A 26,499-nucleotide genomic window follows, 5' to 3' on the forward strand; every position below is an offset into this window, starting at 1 on the left:
TGGAACACAAGCCCCCCTCACCACCCCCGCCCCAGGCTGCCTTTCTGCATACAGAAGACCCAGTGCAAGGTTTAGGTATAACACTTAAAAACATCATTTAAGTGGGAATGTAAACTGATACAGCCACTATGCAGAACAGTATGGAGGTTCCTGAAAAAACTACAAATAGAACTACCATACGACCCAGCAATCCCACTGCTGGGCATATACCCTGAGAAAACCGTAATTCAAACAGACACATGCACCCCAGTGTTCACTGCAGCACTATTTACAAGAGCCAGGTCATGGAAGCAACCTAAATGCCCATCGACAGGCGAATGGATAAAGAAGATGTGGTACATATACACAGTGGAATATTACTCAGACATAAAAAGGAACGAAACTGGGTCATTTGTAGAGATGTGGATGGACCTAGAGACTGTCATACAGAGTGAAGTAAGTCAGAAAGAGAAAAACAAATGTCGTATATTAACGCATATATGTGGAATCTAGAAAAATGGTACAGATGAACCTATTTGCAAAGCAGAAACACACACACAGACAGAGAACAAATGTATGGACACAAAGGGGGGCTGGGATGAATTGGGAGATTGGGATTGACATATATACACTACTATGCATAAAATAGACAACTGAGAACCTACTGTATAGCACAGGGAACTCTACTCAGTGCTCTGTGGTGACTTAAATGGGAAGGAAATCCAAAAAAGAGGGGATATATATATACGTATAGCTGATTCACTTTGCTGTACAGCAGAAACTAACACAACATTGTAAAGCAACTATACTCCAGTAAAAAAAAAATCATTTAAAATCACTTGCTTTAATATACAGAAACACATAAGACACAAAGAAAGCCAAGGAAGCTCTCAGTCCCAGAGTTGGTAGTGTAGGGGGAGTTGAAGAAAACGAGCCTTTCCAGTCTCCCAGGGAAAGAAGGGGTGAGAGGACACAGAATATCACTAGGCCCCTGGTGAGTCCCGGTGCTGAGGCCGTGCATGCCCTAGTTCTCTACCAAAGGAAAGTGCTGATTTTCCTTGTCATGGCCCTGGCCTTGCTCCCATGCTTGTCCTCCAGTTTTCAGAAGTCGTCCAGTTCCCAGAACGGCCCCTTCCTTTAGTTCCCTAACATTTTCACTCAGGGGAGAAGGCCGCTTTCCCTGCAAAAGGCAGTGGGCAAGGTGAGGGAGGGCGGGAGGTTGTTCAGGGCAGAGAAGATCAGGGAAAAGGGCTCCCATCTTTACGTTGGATTTCCTAGTAATAGCTTTCACCCTCTCTCCCTTTACCTGTCGTGGTGTCAGAGTCCCGGGGGAGTTGTCATCCTGCAGGATGGTGAGAGGAGATCTCCCTAGCACCTTGCTGTTTGGTTTCCATCTGCTGCACTTAGAACCTAGGGTTGGTAAGGAGTTAAAACAAGGAGCCAACATTAGGGGTTTACAGTTTATTTCTCCTCCATCCATTCATGGACATTATCCCAGAGCGTTCTCCCAATTTCTCTACCCCATACCTTGCCCTTAGATTCTGTACCTGAAGATCGAGGAGTCTCGGGGTCTCTCAAGGGCTTGTCTGAGTCCTGGCTGGCCATAGGGGTTTCTGAGGCATGTCCTATTTCCTCCTTGGAAAACACCTGCCTGGAGGGGAGCTCAGTCTGGCTCCAAGGTGGCATCTGATCCTCAAGGGAAAACTGGGTGCCCAGAGGCAAGTCCAGTTGAGAAGATGAAGGTGTCTCTAGGGGCAGAACAGGCTCTGGGGGAAGACTTAATGTGGGGTCTTCGGTCTCAAATACATCACTCAGCTGTTTCACCAGTGGGCTTGGGGGCTCTATGGCGGGGAGAAGTGAAGTGAGATAGTGACCCTCTGTTACAAATCATTCAGCAAGGAGGAAAAGATACATGAGCCTTAGGAGTCATGCCCTGGTGGGTGAGGGATTGGGAAGAGACAAGTTGATGAGAGGGAGCAAAGTGTTGAGAAAAGAGTGACATGGGTTCAAAGCAGGAGGATGGAGGCCCCTTCTGATAATGCTGTCACCCAAGGATGCTAGGTGACAGCATTACCAGAATTCCCTGGGCCCAACACTTACCTCCGCTGGCCTTCATAGGTGTCCGTGCAATGCCAAGGGTAGGAGAGCGGGGATCTGAGTCCTGGGACTGCTTAGGGCCCTCCAGCTGCTCCCCTGCTGGCAGGTTTGGCTGAGGAGAGCTCTCTACCTGTCAGGACCAAAGGCTAGAACAAGTCTGGGCCCTCACTCTTCCACCCCCAGGTCTCTAGCCTCAGGTCCACACTCCAGACGGGAATTGCCAAGGCCCTCAGACACTCAGCCTACTTCACCGGGATTGAGAATGTGGAAAATAAGGCGGGGGGTGGTGGCGGGGAGTGAGCTCTCTCAGAATCAGGTTAGGCAGAGGCCCCCAAATTCAGACAGTTTCGCTGCCTCCCCCACCCCGATCCTGAGTACCTGGATGGGCCCTGAGTACCTGGATGGGAGTGCGCAGGATGCCGGCGCTGGGTGAACGGGGGTCCGCCACTCGAGCCAGAAGCTTGTTGTGAGGCGGAGGCCGCGCTGGAGTGACTGGGACGCTCTTGGCTGAGCCCATCTCAACCAGGAGAAATAGGATGGGGCAGGGCCCGGCCCGGGCGAGGAAGGGATGCCTGTGAGAAGTGACTCAGGTCTCAGTCCTTACCGCGACCACGTTCGCCCTCTGACTCCAGACCACCCGAACTTCCCCAGTTCGCCGCTGAGGAAGCGCCTGGCCGCCGGGCCAGAGGTCTCAGAGGGGATAATGACTGATACAGATGACAAGGCAGCTCCTTCCGGGCCTCCTGGGCCCTCTAACTTATTCACTAATTTATTCAAATCACTTACCGGGCCCCAGTTCCAGCTTTGGGTGCAAAACAGCTCGATCCTCAACTCCCGAATCGAAGTTTCAAACTTCCCGCCACGCCCCTGCCCTGACCCTATTGGCTGAGTCGATCCTGGTTCCTATAGGTCCGCTATGTGAGGCCCGCCTCCAGCGCAGGAAGCCATTGGGCTGGGAGGACGTCTATCATGGGGACCGTGGGGCCAATGGACGGCGGCTTGACTTGCCAGGGGTGACGCCTCCTCGATAGGGGGACTTTTGTTCAGTATAGGGCTGCGAGCTGTCTGTCGTGAGACTTTGCAGAATGCCAATTTTAGCTTTTGAGACCTTCCGTTTCGAAATCAAATGATTTTTTAAAAAAATAGAATCATGAATTATTACGCTATTATGTACATATCCAGCTGGAGACGGAGTTATGAAGATTTTTCTGAGGCCAAAGAGATCGTAATCCTTATTGGTCGACGGAGTTAGCAATCACTCGACACTAACTCTCAAACCCCGCCTCATTGGACAGCCCCTTTTCAAATATCAATACTACAACTGCCCTTCTATTTTCCCATTGGACAGGTCCCCAGGAAAGTTTCTGGGATTGACTGGTTTAAACCACCGTCCGTTTCTGCTCTTCAATAGACAGCACGCTAATGGATTGTAGGGTCCCGGAGTCCCAGCAGCCAAAACTCCGGGGCCCACCTCACTGCTCTACGTGCGCTCTGCCCTGGAGGAGTGGGATTGGCTCTTCCGAGCATCGATTGCATTAGAAGCGCTTTTCATTGGCGATAGTCAAGAGCCGGGCAGAGGGCGGAGCACTAGCGGGCAGGCTCCGTCCAACTGCCATTCTCGCGCGTCTTTCCTTCAGCGCATGCACCTAACGAGTGGCGCTCATTGGACTAAAGGGTAGGGGGTGGGGGACTAGAAGCGGTGGGAGCCGCTGTGTGTGGAGGAGCTGCTGCCGGTGTCATGGCGGAGCTGAGTGAGGAGGCGCTGCTGTCAGTATTACCGACTATCCGGGTCCCCAAGGCTGGAGACCGGGTCCACAAAGACGAGTGCGCCTTCTCCTTCGACACACCGGTAAGCCCATTCCCCACGGCCGCAGGGAGCACGACTTCCTTCCATTGCCCTGGTCATTCCGCCGGGGCCTGCAAGTCCTGGGCCACCGCCTCCCTGCGGTGCACCATGGGACTTGTAGTCTCCCACGCTACTTCTGCCGTTGCTTCGAATTCGCGGGAGCTGTCGTGTGACTACCGCCCCCGGAAGCCACCGCGCCCGCCTCACCCACACCCGGTCTCGTGGAGCACTGTGGGGATTGTAGTCGCTCACTCCCTTCGTTACCGTTTTAAGCCAGAGGGGCAACCCGGTTGCCGGACTACATCTCCCATGTGGACCCCTGCGAAAGCCTGGGAGTTGGCCTTGCCTATCGCGCGTGGCTCTCCGGGTTTTGTAGTCTCGTGTGGGAGGGATGGTGCGACTCCCCCCCATCCCCCCCCCACGCAGTTCTGGGCCCGGGTTGGGGTAGGAGGGTGGGGACTGCAGTTCCCAGGCGCCTAGTAGTCTGGAAGTGGCCTTGAAGAAGCCCAGTTCTGAAAAAGGCAGAGTTACAGAGCCTCCACCCATGGTTAATATGGACAGGGGCCGGGGAGGTGGGTCATTGGTGGTAGGGAGGGGAGGAAAGAGGAGAGGAAAGCTCTAGTCGTTTCTCCTTTGAGGTGAATTATGGCCGCAGCCCTCTCTCTTTCTCCCGCCCATCACAGAGAGCAGAGGGAACCCTTTTGAAAGTATTCCCAGAGAGGTGGTTTCTTTCGTGGCAGATACTAAGGCCCCTTTCCCATCCCGCTCCCACTCTTGACTAGTTAGGCAAAGCCGCCACCCACACCGTGCTTCACATTTTGCAGGCTCCACCCGGTACCTCCCTCCCTTCCTGCAGTTCTGCCTTCCTGTGACTCCCTCAGGCAGACACAAGCCTCCAGCTAGGCCAGAGCCTGAACTGAGAGGGCAGCAGCCTGGCTGGGATCCGCCCCCCTCACCACCCCTCCCTCAAGCCGCTGCTGGGCCCTGCCCAGGGTGTTCAGCCAGACCAGCTCATGGCCGGGAAAACTGCAAGTCAGAGTGGAAAGGCTTCATTAATGCATCGCCAGTGCTGAGGATAGCAGCGTGATCTGAGGCCCAGTTCAGGATCATCACTGTGATTTGTAGGTTGCTTGGTTTGCTAGGCTTTGATCTGGGCCCCAGACAATGTGCTGCTTCTCTGAAGTCTGGCTTTGGCAGAGCTAAAAGAGGACGGCTGTTCAGAGCAGAGCTCCAGGGTTCCCAATCTTTGGTGGAATCAGTGTCTTCTATTTGCAACATAGGAGTTTAATCACTGCAGAGCTCCCACAGGCCTCCCAGTTTTATCAAGTGCACGCATTGGTGAAGCACTGTCTTTCTCAGGAGGGAAAGGTTTTTTTCCTTAATTATCAACAGATGGTAGAAGTCTCCCTTCTTTCAGTTACCTACAGTGGCTCCTTCTCTACACTCCTGTCCCTCTCCTTAGTAATGGTTTGAATAATCCAAAAGGGGTTTTTGTAATCTCATTACACTTTCCTTCTCTCACCCCAAGTCAGGAGATCTCCACTGGTTGGCTTTGCTAACCAACTTCTGGCATATTTGATTATCTTCAAATTGGGTTCATGGTAGAAAGAGCTTATTTGACCTCCGTGATGAGAAATGCTCTATTTGTTCATGAACGTTATAACCCACACTGTTCTAGGGAGTGGTACAGAGCAATCTATGGGACTGAGAACTGCGGTGCGGTGCCCTATTTTTAACTCACAGCAGAGAATATTTCAAGGCCACTGAGGCTTTAATTCCAGGAAGAAGATGCCTGTCGTTGCTTGGATCTGAGGGAAGACTCTGTTGTCCAATTTCCTCCTCCTCCTTCTCCATCACTCTCTTCACAAGGGCACGGGTGGAGTTGCTCAGTTTGGGGAAAGCCCATCTTCCCTCCTCAGCTGTGATTTACAGTGGATACTTGTCTTTCCCTGTTTTCTTCCTGGGTTATATGTGTTCTAGTTGTCTTAGAAGGTGTTGATAGATGGTTCTAGAAAGGGGATGGCTTTGAGGTTGGAGGTTGATGGGACTTCAGTGGGGATTTGGTTATTGGTCGGGGGCGGGCAGGGGGAAGCATCAGGGCGGTGACTGGAGAATGCTGGACTTCATGTCCTTGCCAGACTGGGTCCCAGTTCAGCTGTGAGCCCCAAGCAAGGCATTGTTCCCCTGGAGCCAGGCCTCAGCAGGCAAGGAAGGAGGAGACCAGTGTGGACCAGGGTTCGACTGCCTAGTAGAGTGAGGGAAGGGAAAGGTCTGGCCTTGCTGGCAAGCTCGGGCTTAGGTGTCTTGTTCAGGTGCTGGCATCTGTGCTTGTCCGGTCTGGAAGGTTTGCTGAATCTTGGAGGTCGGGTGGGGCTGGTCATGGTGTCCCTAGATTAGGTTCAGTGTCTGACATGGAGGTCTTTCCAAGTCTATGGTAGTTGATCCCCATTCACTCTCTGGATCTCTAGGCTCCAGGAAAGAGGTAAAGGGAGTTCTCTGCAGTATACCAAAGGGCTCCAAAGAAGGAGCAAGAAGGAAGAGGAATGGTGACTGATAGGTGTTGCTCAGCCCCGGTGTCCTTGTGGGTTGTTATCAAAGTCACAGGAGGATGGGGAGACTCTTCGCCAGGTGCCAGGTCCTAAAAGGCTAAGTGACTCGCCAAAAGCCACACGGTGTCTGAGGACAGGCCTTTCTTCCGGAAGCCAGCAGTTTCTGACTCCAGGTCTCGGTTTCCCCTGGCACGGCTTCATCCTGCCTGGGTCCCCTCCCCTGCCTCTTGTCCTGCAGGAGTCCGAGGGTGGCCTCTACATCTGCATGAACACATTCCTGGGTTTTGGGAAACAGTATGTGGAGAGACATTTCAACAAGACGGGCCAGCGAGTCTACCTGCACCTCCGCCGGACCCGGCGCCCGGTAGGCAAGGCCTGAGGACATTCGGGCACATCCCACGGGGCCCCCGTACTGAATCTGTCTGTTCCATCCTGACCTCCCACAGGCCTCAGTTGCCCCCTCACCTATTTCTGTTGGTGTCATTAAAACCCAGCACGTGTGTTTTTTACCTCCTTTCTCTTCCGAGATTAGCCCACTCCATCCCGTCCATCCTCGTTTGTACCTCCCTTGGTGCTCGTGGCTGATGCTGCCCTTCCTGCCTCGTTGCAGAAAGAGGAAGACACAACTGCGAGCACTGGAGACCCTCCCCGCAAGAAGCCCACCCGTCTGGCTATCGGTGAGCATCGCTGCCGTCCTGTCCTCCTCCCTGAGCTGGCCATTCCTGCTCTCAGAGGTGCTAGGAAAGCCCCCGAAGGATGGGCCTGATCCGTGGCCCTGAAGCTCTGGAGGGGACAAGGTGAAGTGCTGTATCAGAGGAGGGGTGTCGACCTGTGGTGGTGGTCCTACTCCCCCTCTTCTTCCCTGTCTTACCAGGTGTCGAAGGCGGGTTTGACCTCAGCGAGGAGAAGTTTGAATACGATGAGGATGTAAAAATCATCATTTTGCCGGATTACCTGGAGATAGCCCGGGATGGGTTGGGGGGACTGCCTGACATGGTCAGAGATCGGGTATGAATACCTTCCTGCCCTACCGAAGATTCTTGGGCAGGCGGGGCCAGAGCGGTGATGTCGTGGGCAAGGCCCGAGAAAGCTGAAGACCACGGGGCTAGAGGGGCATGTGGGGCTGTGGGCTGGGTCCTGTCTCTCACCCTCTGCTTCCCCCAGGTGACCAGTGCGGTGGAGGCCCTACTGTCGGCCGACTCAGCCTCCCGCAAGCAGGAGGTGCAGGCCTGGGATGGGGAAGTACGGCAGGTGTCTAAGCATGCCTTCAACCTCAAGCAGCTGGACAGCCCTGCTCGAATCCCTCCCTGGTGAGGCCTGGCCCCTCCACCTCGGGGTGCAACCCCCAGAGCTGGGGCAAAGAGGCCACCCTCCTGGGGGTCTGGTGGGAGAGAGGGTCGGGAGCAGGATAAGGAGGGAGACTTGGGGGAGCTGAGCTAAGCGAGGGGACCTCCAGAGGAGAGGAGAAGAGAGAGGTCTTGGACCAGCGGGGCACCCACCGCTCCCATAAACCCCTGACCCATATTTCGGCTCATTTTCTTCTCCCGGGGTTAGTGGCTGGAAGTGCTCCAAGTGCGACATGAGGGAGAACCTGTGGCTCAACCTGACCGACGGCTCCATCCTCTGTGGCCGGCGCTACTTCGACGGCAGCGGCGGCAACAACCACGCCGTGGAGCACTACCGGGAGTCGGGCTACCCGCTAGCCGTCAAGCTGGGCACCATCACGCCCGACGGAGCTGGTACCACCCCGCCCCCGGCCGCCCGCCTCCACGCGGAAACCCCTGGGTCTTAACCGTCAACTCATTTCACATGACACGAACGAGACGCGAGTTTGTTCTCTTGATAAACGATGAAAATATTGCAGTGAAACTGAATTTTCAGTTAACCTCCCAAATCCCAGTCCCCTTCCTAGAGGTTACCATCGTTATCTTTTAGTGAGCGTTCTTTCGAACCCGTCTCACTCTAGAACCTTATCTATAGGGTGGAGACACGATGAATTCCAGCCCTTATCCTGTTTCACCCCATCTTCCCGGACAGCCCGTCCCAGAAGGGCTTATGGCCTCACTGATGCTCGAGGGAGCTGAGAGCGTTGCCCTCACGGCTCGTCCTTCTGTCCCACCGAGGCCTCTCAGGGCAGGGGGTGGGGTTGGTGGTCAGGCTGGGCCTGAGCCGCCCCCTCCGACCCCGCTCCTGCCTCCTGTGCTAGACGTGTACTCATATGACGAGGATGACATGGTCCTGGACCCCAACCTGGCCGAGCACCTGTCCCACTTCGGTATCGACATGCTGAAGATGCAGAAGGTGAGACCCCTTCAGCTTCTAGAATCATTTCATCATTCATTGACTACTGCTGAGCTCCTACTATGTGCTGGTCACTGCAAATGAGACGGGGTGGCCCTTGCTCTCATAGGCTTATATTCCAGATAAGAGGCAGGCATTGATCAGATGCTCACGCAGATACGGGAGTAACTGCAGACTGTGGAGGGAGTGCAGGAGTTTCCAGGGGGCCACCTAGTCCAGGGGATGGAGGAAATGGCCCTGAGGAAGCGATGCTTGGGTGATCTGAGGGTGAGAAGGTGGGGCTTCAGCATGGATGAACGCTTCAGCTCGGGGGAGTTGAGTTCGTCTCATCCCCTCATTTGGGCAGAGGCCTGCTGCCTAACGGGCCCCTGGGACAGTTGCCTGTGGCCTTCCGGAACTTGCACTGGAGGATACCCAGTGGGCCTCCCGTGTCAGAGCCCATAATTCAGCACATTGCAGGCTCCAGCTGGCTCTCGTCCTAGACCCAGTGAGAGAACGGAAAAGACGCAGGGCTGCGTTCCTTAGCCTGACTGAGGTGCCCCTTCCCGTGCAGACGGACAAGACGATGACGGAGTTGGAGATAGACATGAACCAGCGCATCGGCGAGTGGGAGCTGATCCAGGAGTCGGGGGTGCCGCTCAAGCCCCTGTTCGGGCCCGGCTACACAGGCATCCGCAACCTGGGCAACAGCTGCTACCTCAACTCGGTGGTCCAGGTGCTCTTCAGCATCCCCGACTTCCAGAGGAAGTGAGTGCTGCCCTCTCCCCGAGGCCGGGCCCTGGGCTCTGCGCCCCTGACACCCGCTCCTCCCCTGGCGGCCAGCCTCCAGGCACCCTCCTTTGGCTGCCCTCAGGACCTCTGTTCTAGCTCAGTCTTAGTTCCTGGTACTCTGCGAGGGGAACAGGTTCTAGGGCTGTATCACCATCAACCCGGCCACACACAAACCCACTGGTGGGGCCAGACGCCCAACACCAGGGCCCCCTGAGGCCTCCTGACTGACTCAAGGGCTAGCATGTGGTCTTTATTTTAGGCCAGTGACATCAAGTGAGCACCTAACAGGTACATGGAGCATTTGAGGATAGGGGAGGGCTAAGGACGTGACGAGAGAAGAAAGGCAGGTTCTCAGCATAAGTGAGTTTATTGTCTAATTGGGAAGGCCTGGTACACGCTTGAAAACTTAGAACATATTGACACGTTCTGTTCAAAGAATATGAACCGTATTTATTCTTCTCCTGGGCTGTCTTCTCCTTTCCCCCGACTCTCTCTCAGGGAGGGGGCTGGAGTGCCCTGCCTGCTGACCGAGTTGGAAATGGGAGGGAGGGCAGGTTGCTGGAAAGAAGTGGACCCCAAGGGTCAACTGCGTGCCTCCCCCCTCTGGAGGGAACCTGTTCCCTGAGCTAGTAGATAATTACTCCCTTCCCTTTTCCTCTGGGCCTGGGCCCAAGCCCCTCCAATGATCCTTCCCTTTGCTCTCAGATATGTGGATAAGCTGGAGAAGATCTTCCAGAACGCCCCGACGGACCCTACCCAGGATTTCAGCACCCAGGTGTATGTAGCTAGTCCTGTGTGGCTTCTTGCTCCTCCGTGACCCCCTGGAGTGGACAGCAGTTTAGCCCCTGGCCAGCTAGAGGCTTTCAGATGACTGCCTTCTGGGCATGCTGTCTGCCTTGAGTCGGGTTCCCATGGAATCTAAGGTTTTTCACATTTTAGAGAGTTGTCTAAGGGGGCTTTGTGCAGGGGCTGAATTGGGGAGGATCCGGTGTAGACGGGTGTCAGGCGGAAGCTGAGTGGTTCTCTTGGATGTTAACGCAGGGCCAAGCTGGGCCATGGCCTTCTCTCGGGAGAGTACTCCAAGCCAGCACCAGAGTCGGGCGATGGGGAGCAGGTGCCAGAACAAAAGGTGAGTCTGGGCCTCCATCCCTTTCAGGCTCTGGAATTGTGGGGAAACTGAGATCCGGGAGGTGTCTAAAGAAGGCCACTTGGTGGCCTCTTGGGCCCCAGCTGAATCGCCGCCCTGGCTCTGCCTAGGAAGTCCAAGATGGCATCGCCCCTCGGATGTTCAAGGCCCTCATTGGCAAGGGTCACCCCGAGTTCTCCACCAACCGGCAGCAGGATGCCCAAGAGTTCTTTCTTCACCTTATCAACATGGTGGAGGTGAGGGCGGGGAAGGTGGCGAGGGAGGGCGCTTATCACACTCCTTCTGTCTGCCTGCGATTCAGTTCCCTCCTTTCTCCGTGCTGCCCATTCTTTCCTGTCAGCCCTAACCCACTCCCACCCCTGGGACCCCACAGCCTTCGCGCCCTGAGCTTTCCCCGCGAGGAGCAGTTGCACCTGAGGAGAGCAGCAAAGGAGTGACCCTTACAGTCGCTGGGCTTGCAGCCTAATGAAGGATGCACCCAAAGAAAACGATAGGCGGATACTTAGCACTTAGAAAGTACAGGCGCTTTCCCACGCAGTCCCACCTAGTCCCACCGTGCCCGGATGGGCCAGAACTGGCGGGGTTGATGAGGGAAGGCTTCTGCTGTGCTCTTGCATCCCTGCCCCTCTTCGTGGTCGTCTCTCTTCCACTCCCCTCTCTCCCTGACCCCCCGAGTGACTCCTCTAGGCTCCCACCCCGTGCGTGGCTGCTCAGACCTCCCCAGCCTGCCTCTCCCCCGTAGAGGAACTGCCGGAGCTCTGAAAATCCGAACGAAGTGTTCCGCTTCCTGGTGGAGGAGAAGATCAAGTGCCTGGCGACAGAGAAGGTGAAGTACACCCAGCGAGTGGACTACATCATGCAGCTGCCTGTGCCCATGGACGCGGCCCTGAACAAAGGTGGGCACTCTGCTCTCCCAGCGGGGCCTGGAGGCGGAGGCGGAGGCCTGGGAGCAGTGCTTGGGTGCCTTACAGAAGCAGAGCCCGCGGTCCGCCCTGCTCCCCAGCCAGAGGGCCGAGGCGGGGCTGTTGGGGGCAGGCGGGATTAACCTTGCCTGCAGCTGGTCAGCAGAGCTGTGTTGAGAAAGAGGCAAGATCACAGACGGACGTGTGTCCGGTAGGTTTGGGGAGGCGGAGGAGCTGAGGTGGTCGTGGACTCAGAGCCAGTAGGGAGAGGCTAAGGGGGGAAAGAGGCAGCCCCCTCTGAGGGATCCACCCACCGATTCTGTCACCAGAGGAGCTCCTGGAGTACGAGGAGAAGAAGCGGCAAGCCGAAGAGGAGAAGCTGCCACTGCCAGAACTGGTCCGGGCCCAGGTGCCCTTCAGTTCCTGCCTGGAGGCCTATGGGGCCCCCGAGCAGGTGGATGACTTCTGGAGCACGGCCCTGCAGGCCAAGTCAGTAGCCGTCAAGTAAGTCCTGTGGCTCCGGGCCCGCGTCAGGGTAAACCCAAAGATGCTGTCAGCCTTTTTTTGCATTCTCGAGTCCCTTTGTGGTCAGAATCTCAGACTTGCATCAGTTGAGGCTGGTACCCTGGTCCAAGAGGCCCTAGCAGGAGTGGACTCGGATAACTGCAACACGTTACCTTGACCTGCCCCTACCAGTCCCTCGTCTCTCTTGGGATGGGATCAGTTCCCAGGGCAGCCTCTCTCCGCTCACTTCCCCAATCCTGGCAAAGCACAGGCACTTAGTAACAGTCGTGGACAGGATTGAAACTTCCAGTAGATGATCTTACTTTTTGCTAACCCATCATTGGCATGCACTTGAGATGTGAAAGAGTCTTTGGTCTCCGGGATTTCAGCCATCTGCCCCTTTGCCGCTCCTGCCCGTGAGACACCCCCCATCCCCCTCACTTCCCCGGCTTCTGCTTCTCCTTGTCTACAGATGCTTTTGATGCCTGGCCAGGGCAAGAAAAGAATATGGAGTGTCTTCTGGGCTGTTAGGCCTTCTATCCATGACAGGCTGAGGGTGGGGCTTTCAGGAGAGGTTCTCTGGGTACCAGGACATTCTCTCTTCCCTAGGACCACACGATTTGCCTCATTCCCTGACTACCTGGTCATCCAGATCAAGAAGTTCACCTTCGGCTTAGACTGGGTGCCCAAGAAACTGGGTATGGTGGCTGGGACGAGCGAGGGAGGTTAAGCAGAAAGTGCTAGAAAAAGAAGGGGCCTTAACACATCAACTAGTGCTTCTCCAGCTTCCCTCTGAAAGGGGAAACGTTACCTTAGATGTTTCAAAATGTGTCTAGTTTGAAAAGAGCTGACTAAAAATATTAAGACTTCTTTGATTTTTTGATTTTTTACTTTTTTCACTACATTTTTTAATTGAAGTATGGTTGATTTACACCATTGTGTTAACTATTGCTGTACAGCAAAGTGATTCAGTTATATATACACATTCCTTTTTTTTTTAATACTCTTTTCCATTATGGTTTATCATAAGATATTGAATACAGTTTGCTGTGCTGTGCAGTAGGATCTTGTTGTTTAACACTTCTTCGATTTTATAGTTATGACTTAAAACCAAAAGTTATCTTCATAGTTTTATATAATTGGTAAGATGTTTTCATTTTGATAATCTTGAAACAGTTTTTCATGGGCCTTACAGGCCCCTGATGACTTTGCGAACTGCAGAATTAACTTCATTCCCTAGATAAGTCGAGCCCCACGGAAGTATAGAATCATTCTGCGGCGCAGTCAGAGGCCCCTTCCCGGCTCATGGCTCATTGGTGGTAGATCCAGGACTGGAATCCTGGTCTCCTGAACCCCGGCCCGTGATTATTTTTATTACACTGAGACCCCTGCATTGGGTCCCGCTCTGAGCAGCATCTTAGTACAGAGCAGGATGGGGGTAGGGGCTTGAGATTCCTGGAGTGCTTATCCCCAGAGGGCCTCGGGGAGCTGCTGAGGTGACCTCTGTCCTGCTGTTCCACTTGCAGATGTATCCATCGAGATGCCAGAGGAGCTAGACATCTCCCAGCTGAGGGGCACAGGGCTGCAGCCTGGAGAGGAGGAGCTGCCCGACATTGCCCCACCCCTGGTCACTCCGGATGAGCCCAAAGGTAGCCTTGGTTTCTATGGCAACGAAGACGAAGACTCCTTCTGCTCCCCTCACTTCTCCTCTCCGACATGTTAGTGACTCTTCTTCCTGCCTGTCTCTTTCCCTTGCTCATGGGGGGTCTTCTCTGCCTGCCTCCCCTTGTCCCTGTCCATTGTGTTTCTCCTGTCCTCCCTTTCGAATTTCCTCTGCCCTCCTGATGGACATGAGGACCAATAGAGAACCCCCAGCCACATCCTCCGTGTGGGTGGCTAATCGCCTCTGCCCTCGTTCACCTCGAGTTGGCTAGGGGCGGGGGCAGGTTCTCATACTCCAGAAACGGCCTGTTCTCAGAGAGTGGGCAAGGAAGGGCCTCCCTGGGGGACCTCTAGCCTCAGTTCTGTACCTTGAGGATATACTGCTGGCCACACGTGATGTTGTGTTGTCATTTTAGTTCTGGAATAAGGTGCCAGGCCATGGAGGAAAAACACCTGGACGGGCGGCTGGAAGAGGGCTGGGGTGGACGGTGGGAGCGAGGAGGGCCAGGGAGTGGCCCAGGGAGTCAGGCCCCTGTGCCCGCGCCTCTCCGCCAACAGCGCCCATGTTGGATGAATCGGTCATCGTCCAGCTGGTGGAGATGGGCTTCCCGATGGACGCCTGCCGCAAAGCCGTCTACTACACGGGCAACAGCGGGGCCGAGGCCGCCATGAACTGGGTCATGTCGCACATGGATGATCCAGGTAAGCAGAGCTGGGGAGCTGGGGGGTGGTGAGCAGGCAGGGCCAGCACCCTCCCCCAAACGCTTCAGCCCCTTCACATCCGCAGATTTTGCAAACCCCCTCATCCTGCCTGGCTCCAGCGGGCCCGGCTCCACAAGCGCAGCAGCTGACCCCCCGCCAGAGGACTGTGTGACCACCATCGTCTCCATGGGCTTCTCCCGGGACCAGGCCCTGAAAGCCCTGCGGGCCACGGTATGGGCGCCCCCAGACGAGGACGGGACCTGTGGGAAGAAGCGGGTGGGAGTGAGGTTCCATCCCTCGTGAGCAAGACCGAGGACGACCTGTGTGGTACGGCCAGTCTGGGGCTCTGCCCTTTAGTGGCTGTGATAAGGGAGCAGAGGCCTTCACTGGGGGCTTTCTTGGCCCCGACTTTGCTAAAAAATAAAAAGTAATGCTTCCCTCCTCTCCCAGAATAACAGTTTAGAACGGGCTGTGGACTGGATCTTCAGTCACATAGACGACCTGGACGCAGAAGCTGCCATGGACATCTCCGAGGGCCGCTCAGCTGCCGACTCCATCTCCGAGTCCATACCGGTGGGACCTAAAGTCCGGGACGGTCCTGGAAGTGAGTGTCCCGGGGAAACAGGACGGGCCTGGGAGAATCTAGCCAGTCGGCTTCCAGGTCCTCATCCCAAGGTAGCTCTGCTTCCCTCGGGGGGCACAGAGGTCAGAAGCTTCCTTCCACTCACGTGACTCCTGAAGGTGGGATCCTCGGGGGCTGATCGACACTCCCTGAAATCCCGTCCTGGGTGTGAGCTGCTGGATGCATCCGCCCTCACTGTCTCCTCCCCTCCCCCTCCCTCCCTAGAGTATCAGCTCTTCGCCTTCATTAGTCACATGGGCACCTCAACCATGTGTGGTCACTACGTCTGCCACGTCAAGAAGGAAGGCAGGTGAGGGGACGGCACGTACCTTTTGAATGGGGCAGTGTTTCTGGGGATGGGGAGGGGCCATCCTGGAAGTCCTAGAATATTTGTGAGGGACAATAAAGCATTGCCTGGTGGGGGGCGCAGATTCACCAGAAATTGACAGAAAGCCTGACGGCAGAGATGGGCAAACGAGGGCCCAAGGGCTGAATCCCGCCACTTGCTTTTATAAATAAAGTTTTTACAAGCACGGCCACACTTACTCGTTTATGTATCGCCTGTGGCTCTTTTCATGCTGCAACAGGCAGGCTGAGTAGTTGTGTCAGACCGGATGGCCTGCAAAACCTGAAACATTTCCTGTCTGGCCCTTGACAGACAAAGCTTGCTGACCCCTACCTAAAAGGAATGGGCGCAGGTGGCTGTAAAGATACCACAGGGTCTGAAGACACCGAGTAGAGTAGGAATGAGCCTGTGAGATTGGGACGTTCCCTTGAGACAGGTGGCAGCTGGACTGTAGGTTTGGGGACCCAGGCAGAGAATGTTGGGAGCCTTCGCCCCAGAGTCACCAGGGTCAACTCCAGGGGCCACGTCAGAGAGACTGAGTTGAGAATGCCCGGGTTGTTCATCCTTTTCCCCCACCCCCTTCCCCAGATGGGTGATCTACAATGACCAGAAAGTGTGTGCCTCTGAGAAGCCGCCCAAGGACCTGGGCTACATCTACTTCTACCAGAGAGTGGCCAGCTAAGAGCCTGCCCTGAGCCCTTACCACTGAGGGTGGGGGACAGACCACCCAGCATGAGGGATGGGCGCCCCCCTGCTCTGTACCCTTTTTCTTTTCGTCCCCAGTAGCAGGGAAGAAGCTAGTGGCCATGGGAGAATGGCCAAGCAAAGCGAGGGGCACTCGGGAGACTTTGGGGATAGAGCAGGAAGGGCACAGGAGGGGCCGGCTGCCTGTCTGTGAGGAAACTGTTGCTTTCCTGCCCTTGACCCCATAGTGCCCTGCTTCTCTGTGATCCTGCCGGCCTGGCGTGGAGCGGGCTTGTTTGTGTGTGTGGTGTGGGTGTAGCTTTGTGCAGCCTCTTCCACAGGAGGGGGCTTCTGTGCCTCCCCTCCCCACTTTGTGTTTGCTCCCCGTGTGGTCGGGCAAGGAGGGACATAAGGGAAATGGGGACCCCCCTCACCCTCCTGCCTCAGTCTTTTCCCCACCCTGTCTCTCCCCTGTCCTTCTCTGGAAAATGCCAAAATACAGGATGTGAATAAAAGTACAATGGCTCAATTGTGTCCTGTTTGATAACTTGGGGGAGACCGTTAACCCCCTGGGGTTAGCAGGAGGGCCAGTTTCTGAAAACTCTTGGCCCCAGCCCTTTGACCCTCGTGCCCCCTCGTAGGCAGTTGTGTGCTTTTTACCGTTCTGGCGCTCTTGGGAGATTGGGGGCTGAGTGAGGTGAGCACTGGGGGAGTAGAGGAAAGCTGAGGGGTGCGGGCTGTCAGATGAAGAAAAGTGGAGTGGGGTGACACAGAGCACAGATGGGGTCAAGAGTCCTTCCTTCCAGCCATCACAGGAGAGGGGGCCCAAATGGGTACCTCCTAAATGTCCCCAGTGGCTAGGGAGCCCTGGGCCCCAGGCCCTGCAGTCCCTTGTCAGTCCTTGGCCCGCTGGAGTAAAAAGTGGGGTACTCCATGGACTTCCCTGGTGGCGCAGTGGTTAAGAATCCGCCTGCCAATGCAGGGGACACGGGTTCGAGCCCTGGTCCGGGAAGATCCCACATGCCACGGAGCAACTAAGCCCGTGTGCCACAACTACTACTGAGCCTGCGCTCTGGAGCCCGCGAGCCACAACTACTGAACCCCGTGCTCCGCAACAAGAGAAGCCACCGCAATGAGAAGCCTGCGCACCGCAACGAAGAGTAGCCCCCGCTCATCGCAGCTAGAGAAAGCCCACGCGCAGCAACGAAGACCCAACGCAGCCATAAATAAATAAATAAATATATATATAATAAAATAATTTTTTTTTTAAAAGTGGGGTACTCCTGGGGGCAGGGCAGACTTCTGAACTGCCTCTTTCTTAGCTGCACCGTCTCCAGCCAACGTGGGCTGTCCCTCCGCCTCTGAACCCTGTTACTTGCCCAATTTCTGTTGCGCTGGGCTCGCCCTGGTAGGTCAAAGGTGCCTGCTCAGCAGTCAGGGATGTGGCCGCTCCGATGGGGGGAGGGGGTTCATTTTCCCAGAGTTGGGAGAGAAGCCCCTCAGGGCTCTGAGGCCAAGCCTGGGAGTAGAATGGCCGGGCCTGCAGCCAGCGCCCCCCTCGGGATCCCTCTGGCTCTCTGGGGGGCTGCAGCCGTGAACAGGGGGCTCCCCTGAGTGCCTGCCAGGCGCACAGCTCTCGCCTTCTCCCCAAAGTCTGGCAATTGCGGCTGAAGCGACTGTGAGCCCCAGCCAGCCCTGGAACGTTGCTACAAGAATGGTGGTAACGTCAGAACTTTGCAACGCGGGCGGCGGGCGGGGCCGGGGGCAGGGCCTCCGCGGGCGGCGGGCGGGGCCGGGGGGCAGGGCTTCCTCGGGCCGGGCCAGCCATGGCAGAGGACGCGGGGGGGGCGGAGTTCTGCCTCTCCGCGCTCTATATAAGCGGCCAGTGGAAGCGGTTGCGCGCTGTTCCTGACCTTCAGTGTGCCGGTTTCATCGCAATGGCGCCCTCCAGGAAGTTCTTCGTGGGGGGGAACTGGAAGATGAACGGGCGGAAGAACAATCTGGGGGAGCTCATCAACACTCTGAACGCGGCCAAGGTGCCGGCCGACACCGGTGAGCCTTGGCCAGGGAGGGCCGGGGTGGGAGGTCCGGCGTGGCGGCGCCCTCTCCCGAGCTCTCTTAGCCGGTGTCCGCGTGGCCCTGCGTGCACGGCTGGGGACCAGGGCTGTCGGGGTCCGGGCCTTGGCCCCGCGGCCGCAGGACCCGGGGTGTGTCGACGCAGAAAGGCGGGGCCGCATCTCACGGTGCCCTCCGGCTGTGGGTCGTCGGGAGGATGGTGGCCCCGGGGCGTGGACGGGGGCTGCACCCGCCGAGAGCCAGGGATGGAAGCGGAGACCAGCCCCTGCGGGCGATCGGGAGAGGCCGGCGGCAGCCCGGTGTGTGGGGGAGGAGGCTGAGTACTGGCTTAAGCTGCCCCCTAGGCGCGGGCTCCGTGCGCCGCCGCACGTAGCCCGAGACTCCTCCCCGCGCCTTGCCTGGGCGGCCGAGTGGCTTTGGCCTCCTGAGCTACCGCTCTGACCCTTTCCCCTCGGCGGCCTGCATGACTCCTGCCTTCCGCGGAAGGGGCTGAGCCATTTGGGAGTGAAGAGCGATCCTACCGCTTTCTCCAGCCTGGAAACGGGAAAGCGCCAAGCCTCTATGAGCCAGTCGGCTCGCTGCCACCCACGGCAGAGTGCAGTCCTCAGCTCTTCCCGTCCCATGCACCTAAGTCACAGAACCCCGGGTCTGATCAAGAGGCATCCCCTTCTGGTTTATTACCCCCAAAGACACCAGTACAAACCCCAGGAGTTGGCCCCTTCTGCTTTTGCTAAAAATCCTTGCCTGGCCCGGTTCCGAAGGTGGGGATGGGCTATTTTAGAAGGGAGGCGGGGTCGGCCCCCAGAGAATGTTGAGTCTAGGAGGTGCCCAGGCCCAGAATAGCCTGGGGAAATCGGAGCCATAGCTGTTAAAAGAGCAGAGGGCAGGGCAAGGGCCATGGCCTCTCAGGGGTACCTGGAAGGCTCAAAGAGTTGGGTCCAGGCCCAGCCTGAGCTGCAGAGCGAACAGAGATTATCGTGCTGGTGTGAAAAAGGGCAAAAGCAGAACTAAGAAAGTGGTGAAGGCTAGGGGGCTCCCGAACACTGGATGGGGTCTGGGGAATGAAGGCTTCCAGTGACCTCATCCCCTCTGTCACCGTCTCATCCCTCAGAGGTGGTTTGCGCACCCCCCACCGTCTTCATTGACTTCGCCCGGCAGAAGCTAGATCCCAAGATTGCAGTGGCTGCGCAGAACTGCTACAAAGTGGCTAATGGGGCCTTTACGGGGGAGATCAGGTGAGGTGTGGGTGGGTGGTGGACGCAGCCCTCATTATTCTCATGAAGGGGAGAGCGACAGGGTGGGCTCCCTGCTGAACCGTGGCTTGTTCTCTTCCTTTAGCCCTGGCATGATCAAAGACTGTGGAGCCACGTGGGTGGTCCTGGGGCACTCGGAGAGAAGGCATGTCTTTGGGGAGTCAGATGAGGTTAGTAACCAGGAGAGGAGATAAGAGATGGCTTATCCCAAGACAGGTGTCTCACCGAGTCTGTTCCTCAACAGCTAATTGGGCAGAAGGTGGCTCACGCCCTGGCAGAGGGACTTGGAGTAATCGCCTGCATTGGGGAGAAGCTAGATGAGAGGGAAGCTGGCATCACTGAGAAGGTCGTTTTCGAGCAAACCAAGGTCATCGCAGGTATCTCTGGAGAAAGGGACCTTTGAGCCTAGCCAGGGCTACGGAGGCACAGAGGGTGGGGTCAGATGCCCTGCAGCCTGACTTGATCCCCACGCTGATTCAGGAAAGGGGAGGGTGAGAACCCTTGTATCCTTATCACTTCTGCTCCTGCCCTGATGGTATAGATGCCACTTGGAGTTCCTCTAACGGCCGCCAGGGGGCAGTAGGCCACCGTCACTCATTCCCTGGGGAAACAGCTGGCTATCTCCTTCCTGTTCACCCTTCCACCTGTGATCTCTGTCCCACAGATAATGTGAAGGACTGGGGCAAGGTTGTCCTGGCCTATGAGCCTGTGTGGGCCATTGGTACTGGCAAGACTGCGACACCCCAACAGGTAACCAAGCCCAGGAGCCCTACCCTCATCTCCCCTGCCTTGGTAGAACTGGAGGGTCATGGAGACCACCTGGGCCAACCCCTCATTTAAAAGACAGGAGAGGGGAGGGGGAAGGGTAAGCTGGGACGAAGTGAGAGAGTGGCATGGACATATATACACTACCAAATGTAAAATAGATAGCTAGTGGGAAGCAGCTGCATAGCACAGGGAGATCAGCTCCGTGCTTTGTGACCACCAAGAGGGGTGGGATAGTGAGGGAGACACAAGAGGGAAGAGATATGGGGATATATGTATACATATAGCTGATTCACTTTGTTATAAAGCAGAAACCAACACACCATTGTAAAGCAATTATACTCCAATAAAGGTGTTAATTTAAAAAAAAAAAAAAAAAAGACAGGAGAAAAGAGAGTGACATGTCAAAGGACATCCATTCCAGGACCTGGGTGGGATCGAAGCCCTGGTGTTCTACTCAGATCCCAGGGTTCTTGTCCCAAAACCACACTGCCTGTCTCCACTGGTGCCCAGGGTTTTTGCCCCTTTGAGTGAAAGTCTTAGTCTAGCTTCTTGTTCTAGGCCCAGGAAGTACACGAAAAGCTCCGGGGATGGCTTAAGTCCAACATCTCTGATGCAGTGGCTCAGAGCACCCGCATCATTTATGGGGGTAAGTGGGTTTGGTTCCAGCCGGAGGTGGAGTGGGCTGAGAACCCGATTGAGTCCTTCTTCGACATGGAGGTAGGGCTGGAGTACCCCCTCCCATCCCTGCCCTCTCCCCCTCTTCTCCCTTCCCAGGTTCTGTGACTGGGGCAACCTGCAAGGAGCTGGCAAGCCAGCCTGATGTGGATGGCTTCCTTGTGGGGGGTGCTTCCCTCAAGCCTGAATTCGTGGACATCATCAATGCCAAACAATAAGCCCCGCCCATCTCTGCTACCCTTCCTGCTGAGACAGGGACTAGGTAGCTCAGAAGCCCAGTAACTGTACTGCCCCCCGACCTTCACACGTGCTTCTGATGGTGTCACCTGCTGCCTCTTGTGGCCTAATCCAAAGTGTACCTCTTCCTTTACCGTTTACACCCTACCCTGTAATGGTTGGGACCAGGCCACTCCCGCTTCCACTTACTGTAACAGTTGGAACTAAACCTGTCACCAAGGTGGCTTTTCCTTGGCTGAGAGGTGGGAGGGGTGTTTGCTTATGGGTCCCCTCAGTCCCCAGTGAAGGCAGGAGAAAGACCCTGTCCTGTCCCATCTCACGCCACGAGGGCAGGGGCTGAGAGAAAGCCCTGTCCTCTGCTGAGGCCGGGGTGCTGCTCCCTGCCACGGTGCCGATGCCTGTGTGTGTTGTGTCTGTGAGCAGTCCTGCGTGTGCGGGAAATAAACACCTGGCACTAAGCCTTGGGGTGTGTCCTTCTTCACTGAACTTGTCCAGATCATCTTCTTCCCTTTTGACGCAGCCACGGGACCCTTGTGCAAAAAAAAAAAAACCAAAAAACCACAAACAGGTTTCTACAGCAGCACATCTCTTACAACTTTTACTTGCAGAAATGTCTTGTGTACCAGGCTGCCGCAGCCTTGAGTAACAGCTCCCTCCCTTCCACCCTCTGGGTGGCCCTGGGGCTGCAGTGCTCCCCAGAGCTTGGGGTGGGGTGGGACCCAGCATCACCGGCTTCAGGCAGCTGGTCTAGGCCAGCAGTGCTGCCTCCCCCCGAGGCGTGGGTCAAGGCCCCAGCGCAATCTGTGGTATCACAGGGGTCACCGGTAGAGCAGGTAGCGCTTCATGGCGGGGGGCAAGGGCAGAGCAGAAACGTGGCCTAGCCGCGTATCCCCCAGGGCGTGGCGCACACACAGGCGGCTCAGGTGCAGAAGGGAGTGTGGCTCGGCTGGGAGAGAGAATGAGGGAAGGTAAGTACGGGTGCGGCCACCAGCCAGACATCCTCAAACCACGGGGTCCTGCCCAGAGTCCCTTCCGTTTTCCTGCTGCAAGTCTGCTCCCACCTCGGTTCAGGGGAGGTCTACGGTGCCCTGAAGTTCTGCATCTGCTCTTATGGCGGACGCATCATGGATCTCACACGTCCCCGGTCGGAGTTGGGGTGAAGCTCTAAGTAAGGCCGTCTTAAGCAACAGGCCGAGGCGGCTCTGACCGTGGAGCTGGCCCAGGCTTTGAATCCAGAGAGGCCCCAGAGCTGGGGCTGAGGAGGTGAAAGGAAGGGTGGCCCTCCTCCACTCTACAATAGCTCCCTTGGGCTACGGGGGAGAGGCGGCCACCCTCTGCTGCAGACTCAGCAACTGCAGAACAGTTAAGTCCGCTCAGCCCCAAGGCCCTGCCTCCTTCATTGCTCTTCCAGGTGCCTGGACCTCAACGGCTCCTTCCTGGGGTTCGACTGAGGAAGGAAGTAGGTATGTGTCAGAGTCAGAGCCCAGTGAGCCGGGTACACACCCTGGGCGCCTGGCACCGCCAGTCCTCTTCCTCTGGGACTTGTACACCTAGCCTAGGACAAATCCAACCCTTTGCACCTCTTGCTCCACGGGCTGATCTCTCCTGTGAAGCCCTAATCCCCACAGGGCTTCACTCCATTCTGAGGGTTCACCTCTCACTAGCAAGTTGCTTTCCCAAGCCTTACTTTTACCTCTATGGCTGTTAGGAAGATTGAGTTAGGTAACAGCTGTGAAGACTCTTAGCCATTCCTGGCACTGAATAGGGGTAGGAGACGGGTCAGATGAAGGCCAGTTCCCTCTGCTCTTGTAAGGCGTTGAGCTTCCATCCCAAAACCACAGACCCCCGTGACAGAACTTACTCTCCCCACACCTGCCCCAGGCCTCACCTCTCCTTTCGCCCAGGTAGCTGATGCGGACCTGGCACTGGCCCCAGACAGCGCTTACTGCTGGATAGAGGGTCCTGCCCTTCAGTCCGCGGAAGGCCGGCCCCAGGTAGGTGCCCCCAATAGCGTAGCCCAGAGTTCCCTCCTCCATATCCAGAACCACCAGCAGCCTCTCCGGCACCTCCAGCTGCTCACCCTGCGGTCCGGCTGGATACCGGGGGGCCTCGGGCCCCTTGCTCTGATGGTACAGCTTCCCGCGCCCAAGGTCCCAGCCCCACGACTCGCTGTTGCTGCCCAGCAGCGCCGCATAGTGGTCAGCCTGCAGCGGCGCCAGGGCCGTGGCCACGCCCACCACAGCGTGGGTGCCCCTCTGCTCCCGGGGCCAGCTGATCTCCCAGGCGTGCAAGCCCCTCGAGTAGCCCCTCTTACCCCGGGCCCCATCAGTGCTCTGGGCCACGGGCCGCCGTTCAAAGCACAACCCCCCTTCCTTGACCTCGATGTTCTCTGAGCAGTCCTTGGGGTTCCAGCCGTGGCGCCGTTGGGCCCCCAGGTCAGGAGGGGGAGCCGAGAGCAGCTCCTCCAAGCCCTCGGGACAAGACAGGTCAGGGTACAGGGCCTGCGGGGTGTGGGTGCTGCTGCTGCCGCCCCCTGCCGAGGCTGTCTGGCCCATGGAGGTGAGGAGCTGGAGAACTCCCCTAAAGAGGCTTGCTGGGGCGTCTCTCTTCTGAAAGTCGAGCTCCCGGTCGGGATCGACCTAGAGAGGAGTTGGGAGAAAAGAGTGTGTGAAGCGAGGGATCCTGGAGGGGACTCCTCACCCAGGCGCCCCATCCTTTCCACAGGTTTGCTCACCGCCCCGCTCCTCCCTCTTTGCTCCCCCAAAGCTCCCAGGCCCATCACTACCCTGCCCTCACCCACCTGTCCCGGTCTCTCGAGACTCGCGAGTTCGCCGCCTTTCGGCCTGTCGAGGGACCTTCCCCCTCGCGCGCCCCGCACCCCTGTCACCGCCCTCGAACCTCGCTCGGCTTCCCGTGCCGGGAGGTCGCCGGTCCTCGGGAGCAGCCCAGCCTAAAGTTGCCAAAGCGCGCCGAGCGCAGACCGCCGGCCTCTTCCGCCGCCAGCACCTCCCCCAGGCCTCGCCCCGCCCCGAGGCCCCGCCCCCACGGCCCCGCCGGGCGGTTAACTCTCTCATCGCCGTCTCAGGTCGCGCCCCGCCCCGAGACCGCGCCCCCGCGGGGCCCCTCGAGGGGCGGTTAACACTCGGCTCCGGCCTGGGCCGCCGGGGGCACGTCGCGCGTAGAGCCCATTCCCGGGCCGTAAACCTCTGGTCACAGTCGCAGGCCGCTCCTCGCCCCGAGGCCCCGCCCCCGCGAGGAGGCGGGCCGGGCGCTTGAATCTCACCCGGCTGCTCTGGAGTCCGCCCCTGGCCGCCCAAGCTCGGCGTTGACCCTTTCATGGTATCATCGCTTTGGAGGTCTGTTCTCCACCGTCAAGAACTTTGAGCCTCCTGGGCCAGCAGCTCCTGAGCCCCTAGGGATATGGGACAGGAGGTCAAGGAAGGGCTTCCACTGTGGTGACATCTATTTCCGAGTCCTGGTGATTCTGGGTCACTGTCACTGGGCTGATCTTTTTCTGACCCGGGTTGTGAGTCAGCCTGCTCTGTGCCTGAGGTTCTGAACTCTTGAGCTTCTGGCTCTGAGAGGTAGGCGTCATGGGTCTGCGTGCTGTTCCAGCCTTCATGCTACCCGTCAATCCATTCCTGAGCTGTCAGCCTCATCTGGTAGAGTGTGTGGATAAGACCTTGGTTGTGAGTGAAGCTACACCACTAATTAGTTCTCTGACCTTGGAGAGGTTGCCAGACTTCTCTAAACCTGTTTTCTCTTACGTAAAATGGGAATAATGATGGTACTTACCTCACAGGGTTGTTGTGGAGTTGAGATAATCCAGGTGAAGCACTTAGCACAGAGTCTGCTAGATAGTTTGTACTCACTAAGCGTAGCTATTCCTGTTTCCTTAACATTTACTAGGTGCCCACTTTATAGAGAGGCAATATTAGTGGTAAATGATGCCAGCTGGGGAGCCAGGATGACTGGGTGTGAAGACCTGAAGGCCCGTAGGCGGGGGACCTTGGGCAAATTTACTAACCTCCTCATGCCTGTTTCTCCCTCTGCAAAATGGAGATACTATTGGTATCTACTGCATAGGCTCTAGTGAGGATTCAGTGAGGCTATATACATGTAAAGCACTTAGAACAGTTTCCAGTTCAAATTTAATCATTTGTGCTGAGCACTGAGGATTAAGCAGGGAATCCTCAAGGAAGTTACAAGGACATTTATGAAACAGTTTATCTATCGTGCGGTAGATAAAATTCTGGATATCCAGAAAGTACTATAGGAGTAAAAAGGGTGGGACTCCTAACCAGAGATCAAGCAGTTCAGAAAGGAAAGTGTCCTGGAGGAGATGACACCAGGCTGAATCCTTTTTTTTTTAGTATTTATTTATTTAGTATTTATTTATTTAGGCTGCCTGGGGTCTTAGTTGTGGCACACCGTATCTTAGTTGCGGCATGCATGTGGGATCTAGTTCCCCCACCAGGGATCGAACCTAGGCCCCCTGTATTGGGAGTGCGAAGTCTTACCCACTGGACCACCAGGAAAGTCCCTGGGCTGAATCTTTAAGAATGACAAGGAATTTGCCTGAGAGGTGGTTCTGCAGGACTGGAGGTTGGATTAGAGTTGCTGCATGAATAAGACATTCAGACTGAGAGGTCAACATGAAAATAAAACAGAAGCGGTAGCTGGGTTTGAGGAACTTGGAAGATTTCAGGGTTGCTGCAGCATGAGATGCAAGCCTAGGGAAGTCGGTGTGAGATCAGGAGGGCTTGCAGGCCAAGTTAAGAATGCAAATGTTACCCTGTAGGACAGATGGGTAATGGGGGAGCCACATAGGAGAGAGGCGGGAGAGGAACATGGTCAGAAACTCCTTTTAGAAAAACCATCCTGGCAGCAGTGGAGCGGCCCAGGTGACAAGTGTTGAGAGCCTGGAATAGGGCAGTCGAAATAAGGATGAAAAGAATTCAAGAAACACTGATGAAACTGCAAGACCTGGTGACTGATTAGATGCTGAGGCCAGGGAAAGGAGAGAGAGAAAGGGAAGTTTTCTAGCCTGGAAGACTTTTTTTGGAAGGTGGTGCCACGAGAAGACGGAGATGACAGAAAGAGGAGCCGATGGGGGCAGGGGCAGGAGGGTGGGAGAGAGAGATGATGAGTTCACTTTAGGACGTGTTCTTGAGGTGCCTGAGCAACAACCCAATGGAACCATCCAGAACACGCTTGACAGTGGCAGGTCTGGAAAAGAAAAAGAAAATGGCGGGGCTGGAGGGGGCAGTGAGAGGCCTGGACTGGAGATATAAATTTGGGGAGTGTATCAGCCTTTAGCCAGAACTATGAGAACAAGAGGAGCCCTGGAGAGAATGTGTAGAGTGAGGAGAGGGTCA

The 26,499-nt window shown here is 56.3% G+C and overlaps 4 protein-coding genes across 13 annotated transcripts; 2 read left to right on the forward strand and 2 right to left on the reverse strand.

The window, feature by feature from the left end:
* Window positions 1–805: 805 nt before the first annotated feature.
* CDCA3 (cell division cycle associated 3) lies at window positions 806–3,538 on the reverse strand. Its single transcript, XM_082349264.1, has 6 exons — window positions 2,863–3,538; window positions 2,474–2,648; window positions 2,080–2,206; window positions 1,527–1,820; window positions 1,286–1,389; window positions 806–1,159 (listed from the first exon to the last, which is right to left on the reverse strand). Exons 2-6 carry the CDS (start codon window positions 2,591–2,593, stop codon window positions 1,004–1,006), a joined length of 801 nt encoding a protein of 266 aa, XP_082205390.1. The 5' UTR covers window positions 2,594–2,648; window positions 2,863–3,538; the 3' UTR covers window positions 806–1,003.
* Window positions 3,539–3,693: 155 nt separating this feature from the next.
* USP5 (ubiquitin specific peptidase 5) lies at window positions 3,694–16,641 on the forward strand. Of its 6 annotated transcripts, none has more exons than XM_082349175.1 (20): window positions 3,694–3,925; window positions 6,710–6,835; window positions 7,004–7,148; window positions 7,346–7,479; window positions 7,636–7,781; window positions 8,026–8,210; window positions 8,678–8,772; window positions 9,326–9,519; window positions 10,249–10,320; window positions 10,585–10,672; window positions 10,801–10,926; window positions 11,433–11,586; window positions 11,922–12,096; window positions 12,706–12,794; window positions 13,623–13,814; window positions 14,317–14,460; window positions 14,546–14,691; window positions 14,911–15,064; window positions 15,308–15,392; window positions 16,017–16,641. In XM_082349175.1, exons 1-20 carry the CDS (start codon window positions 3,815–3,817, stop codon window positions 16,108–16,110), a joined length of 2,655 nt encoding a protein of 884 aa, XP_082205301.1. In that variant the 5' UTR covers window positions 3,694–3,814; the 3' UTR covers window positions 16,111–16,641. The 6 variants fall into 6 exon arrangements, with proteins under 6 accessions (XP_082205301.1, XP_082205303.1, XP_082205302.1 ...); XM_082349177.1 differs by having other exon boundaries at window positions 15,308–15,388; XM_082349176.1 differs by having other exon boundaries at window positions 13,623–13,745.
* Window positions 16,642–17,923: 1,282 nt separating this feature from the next.
* TPI1 (triosephosphate isomerase 1) lies at window positions 17,924–21,580 on the forward strand. Its single transcript, XM_082349247.1, has 7 exons — window positions 17,924–18,164; window positions 19,300–19,423; window positions 19,527–19,611; window positions 19,686–19,818; window positions 20,106–20,191; window positions 20,768–20,855; window positions 20,984–21,580. The coding sequence occupies exons 1-7, from the start codon at window positions 17,939–17,941 to the stop codon at window positions 21,100–21,102; spliced, it is 861 nt and encodes a 286-aa protein (XP_082205373.1). The 5' UTR covers window positions 17,924–17,938; the 3' UTR covers window positions 21,103–21,580.
* Window positions 21,581–21,702: 122 nt separating this feature from the next.
* On the reverse strand, window positions 21,703–25,566 carry SPSB2 (splA/ryanodine receptor domain and SOCS box containing 2). 5 transcript variants are annotated; one of them, XM_082349259.1, is made up of 3 exons: window positions 23,922–24,397; window positions 23,010–23,760; window positions 21,703–22,067 (listed from the first exon to the last, which is right to left on the reverse strand). In XM_082349259.1, exons 2-3 carry the CDS (start codon window positions 23,674–23,676, stop codon window positions 21,940–21,942), a joined length of 795 nt encoding a protein of 264 aa, XP_082205385.1. In that variant the 5' UTR covers window positions 23,677–23,760; window positions 23,922–24,397; the 3' UTR covers window positions 21,703–21,939. The 5 variants fall into 5 exon arrangements, with proteins under 5 accessions (XP_082205385.1, XP_082205387.1, XP_082205386.1 ...); XM_082349261.1 differs by having other exon boundaries at window positions 24,020–24,181; XM_082349260.1 differs by having other exon boundaries at window positions 21,933–22,568; window positions 23,922–24,398.
* Window positions 25,567–26,499: the final 933 nt, after the last annotated feature.

The sequence above is a fragment of the Balaenoptera borealis genome, assembly GCF_965194805.1.
Source record: "Balaenoptera borealis genome assembly, chromosome: 13".
NCBI classification, from domain to species: domain Eukaryota; kingdom Metazoa; phylum Chordata; class Mammalia; order Artiodactyla; family Balaenopteridae; genus Balaenoptera; species Balaenoptera borealis.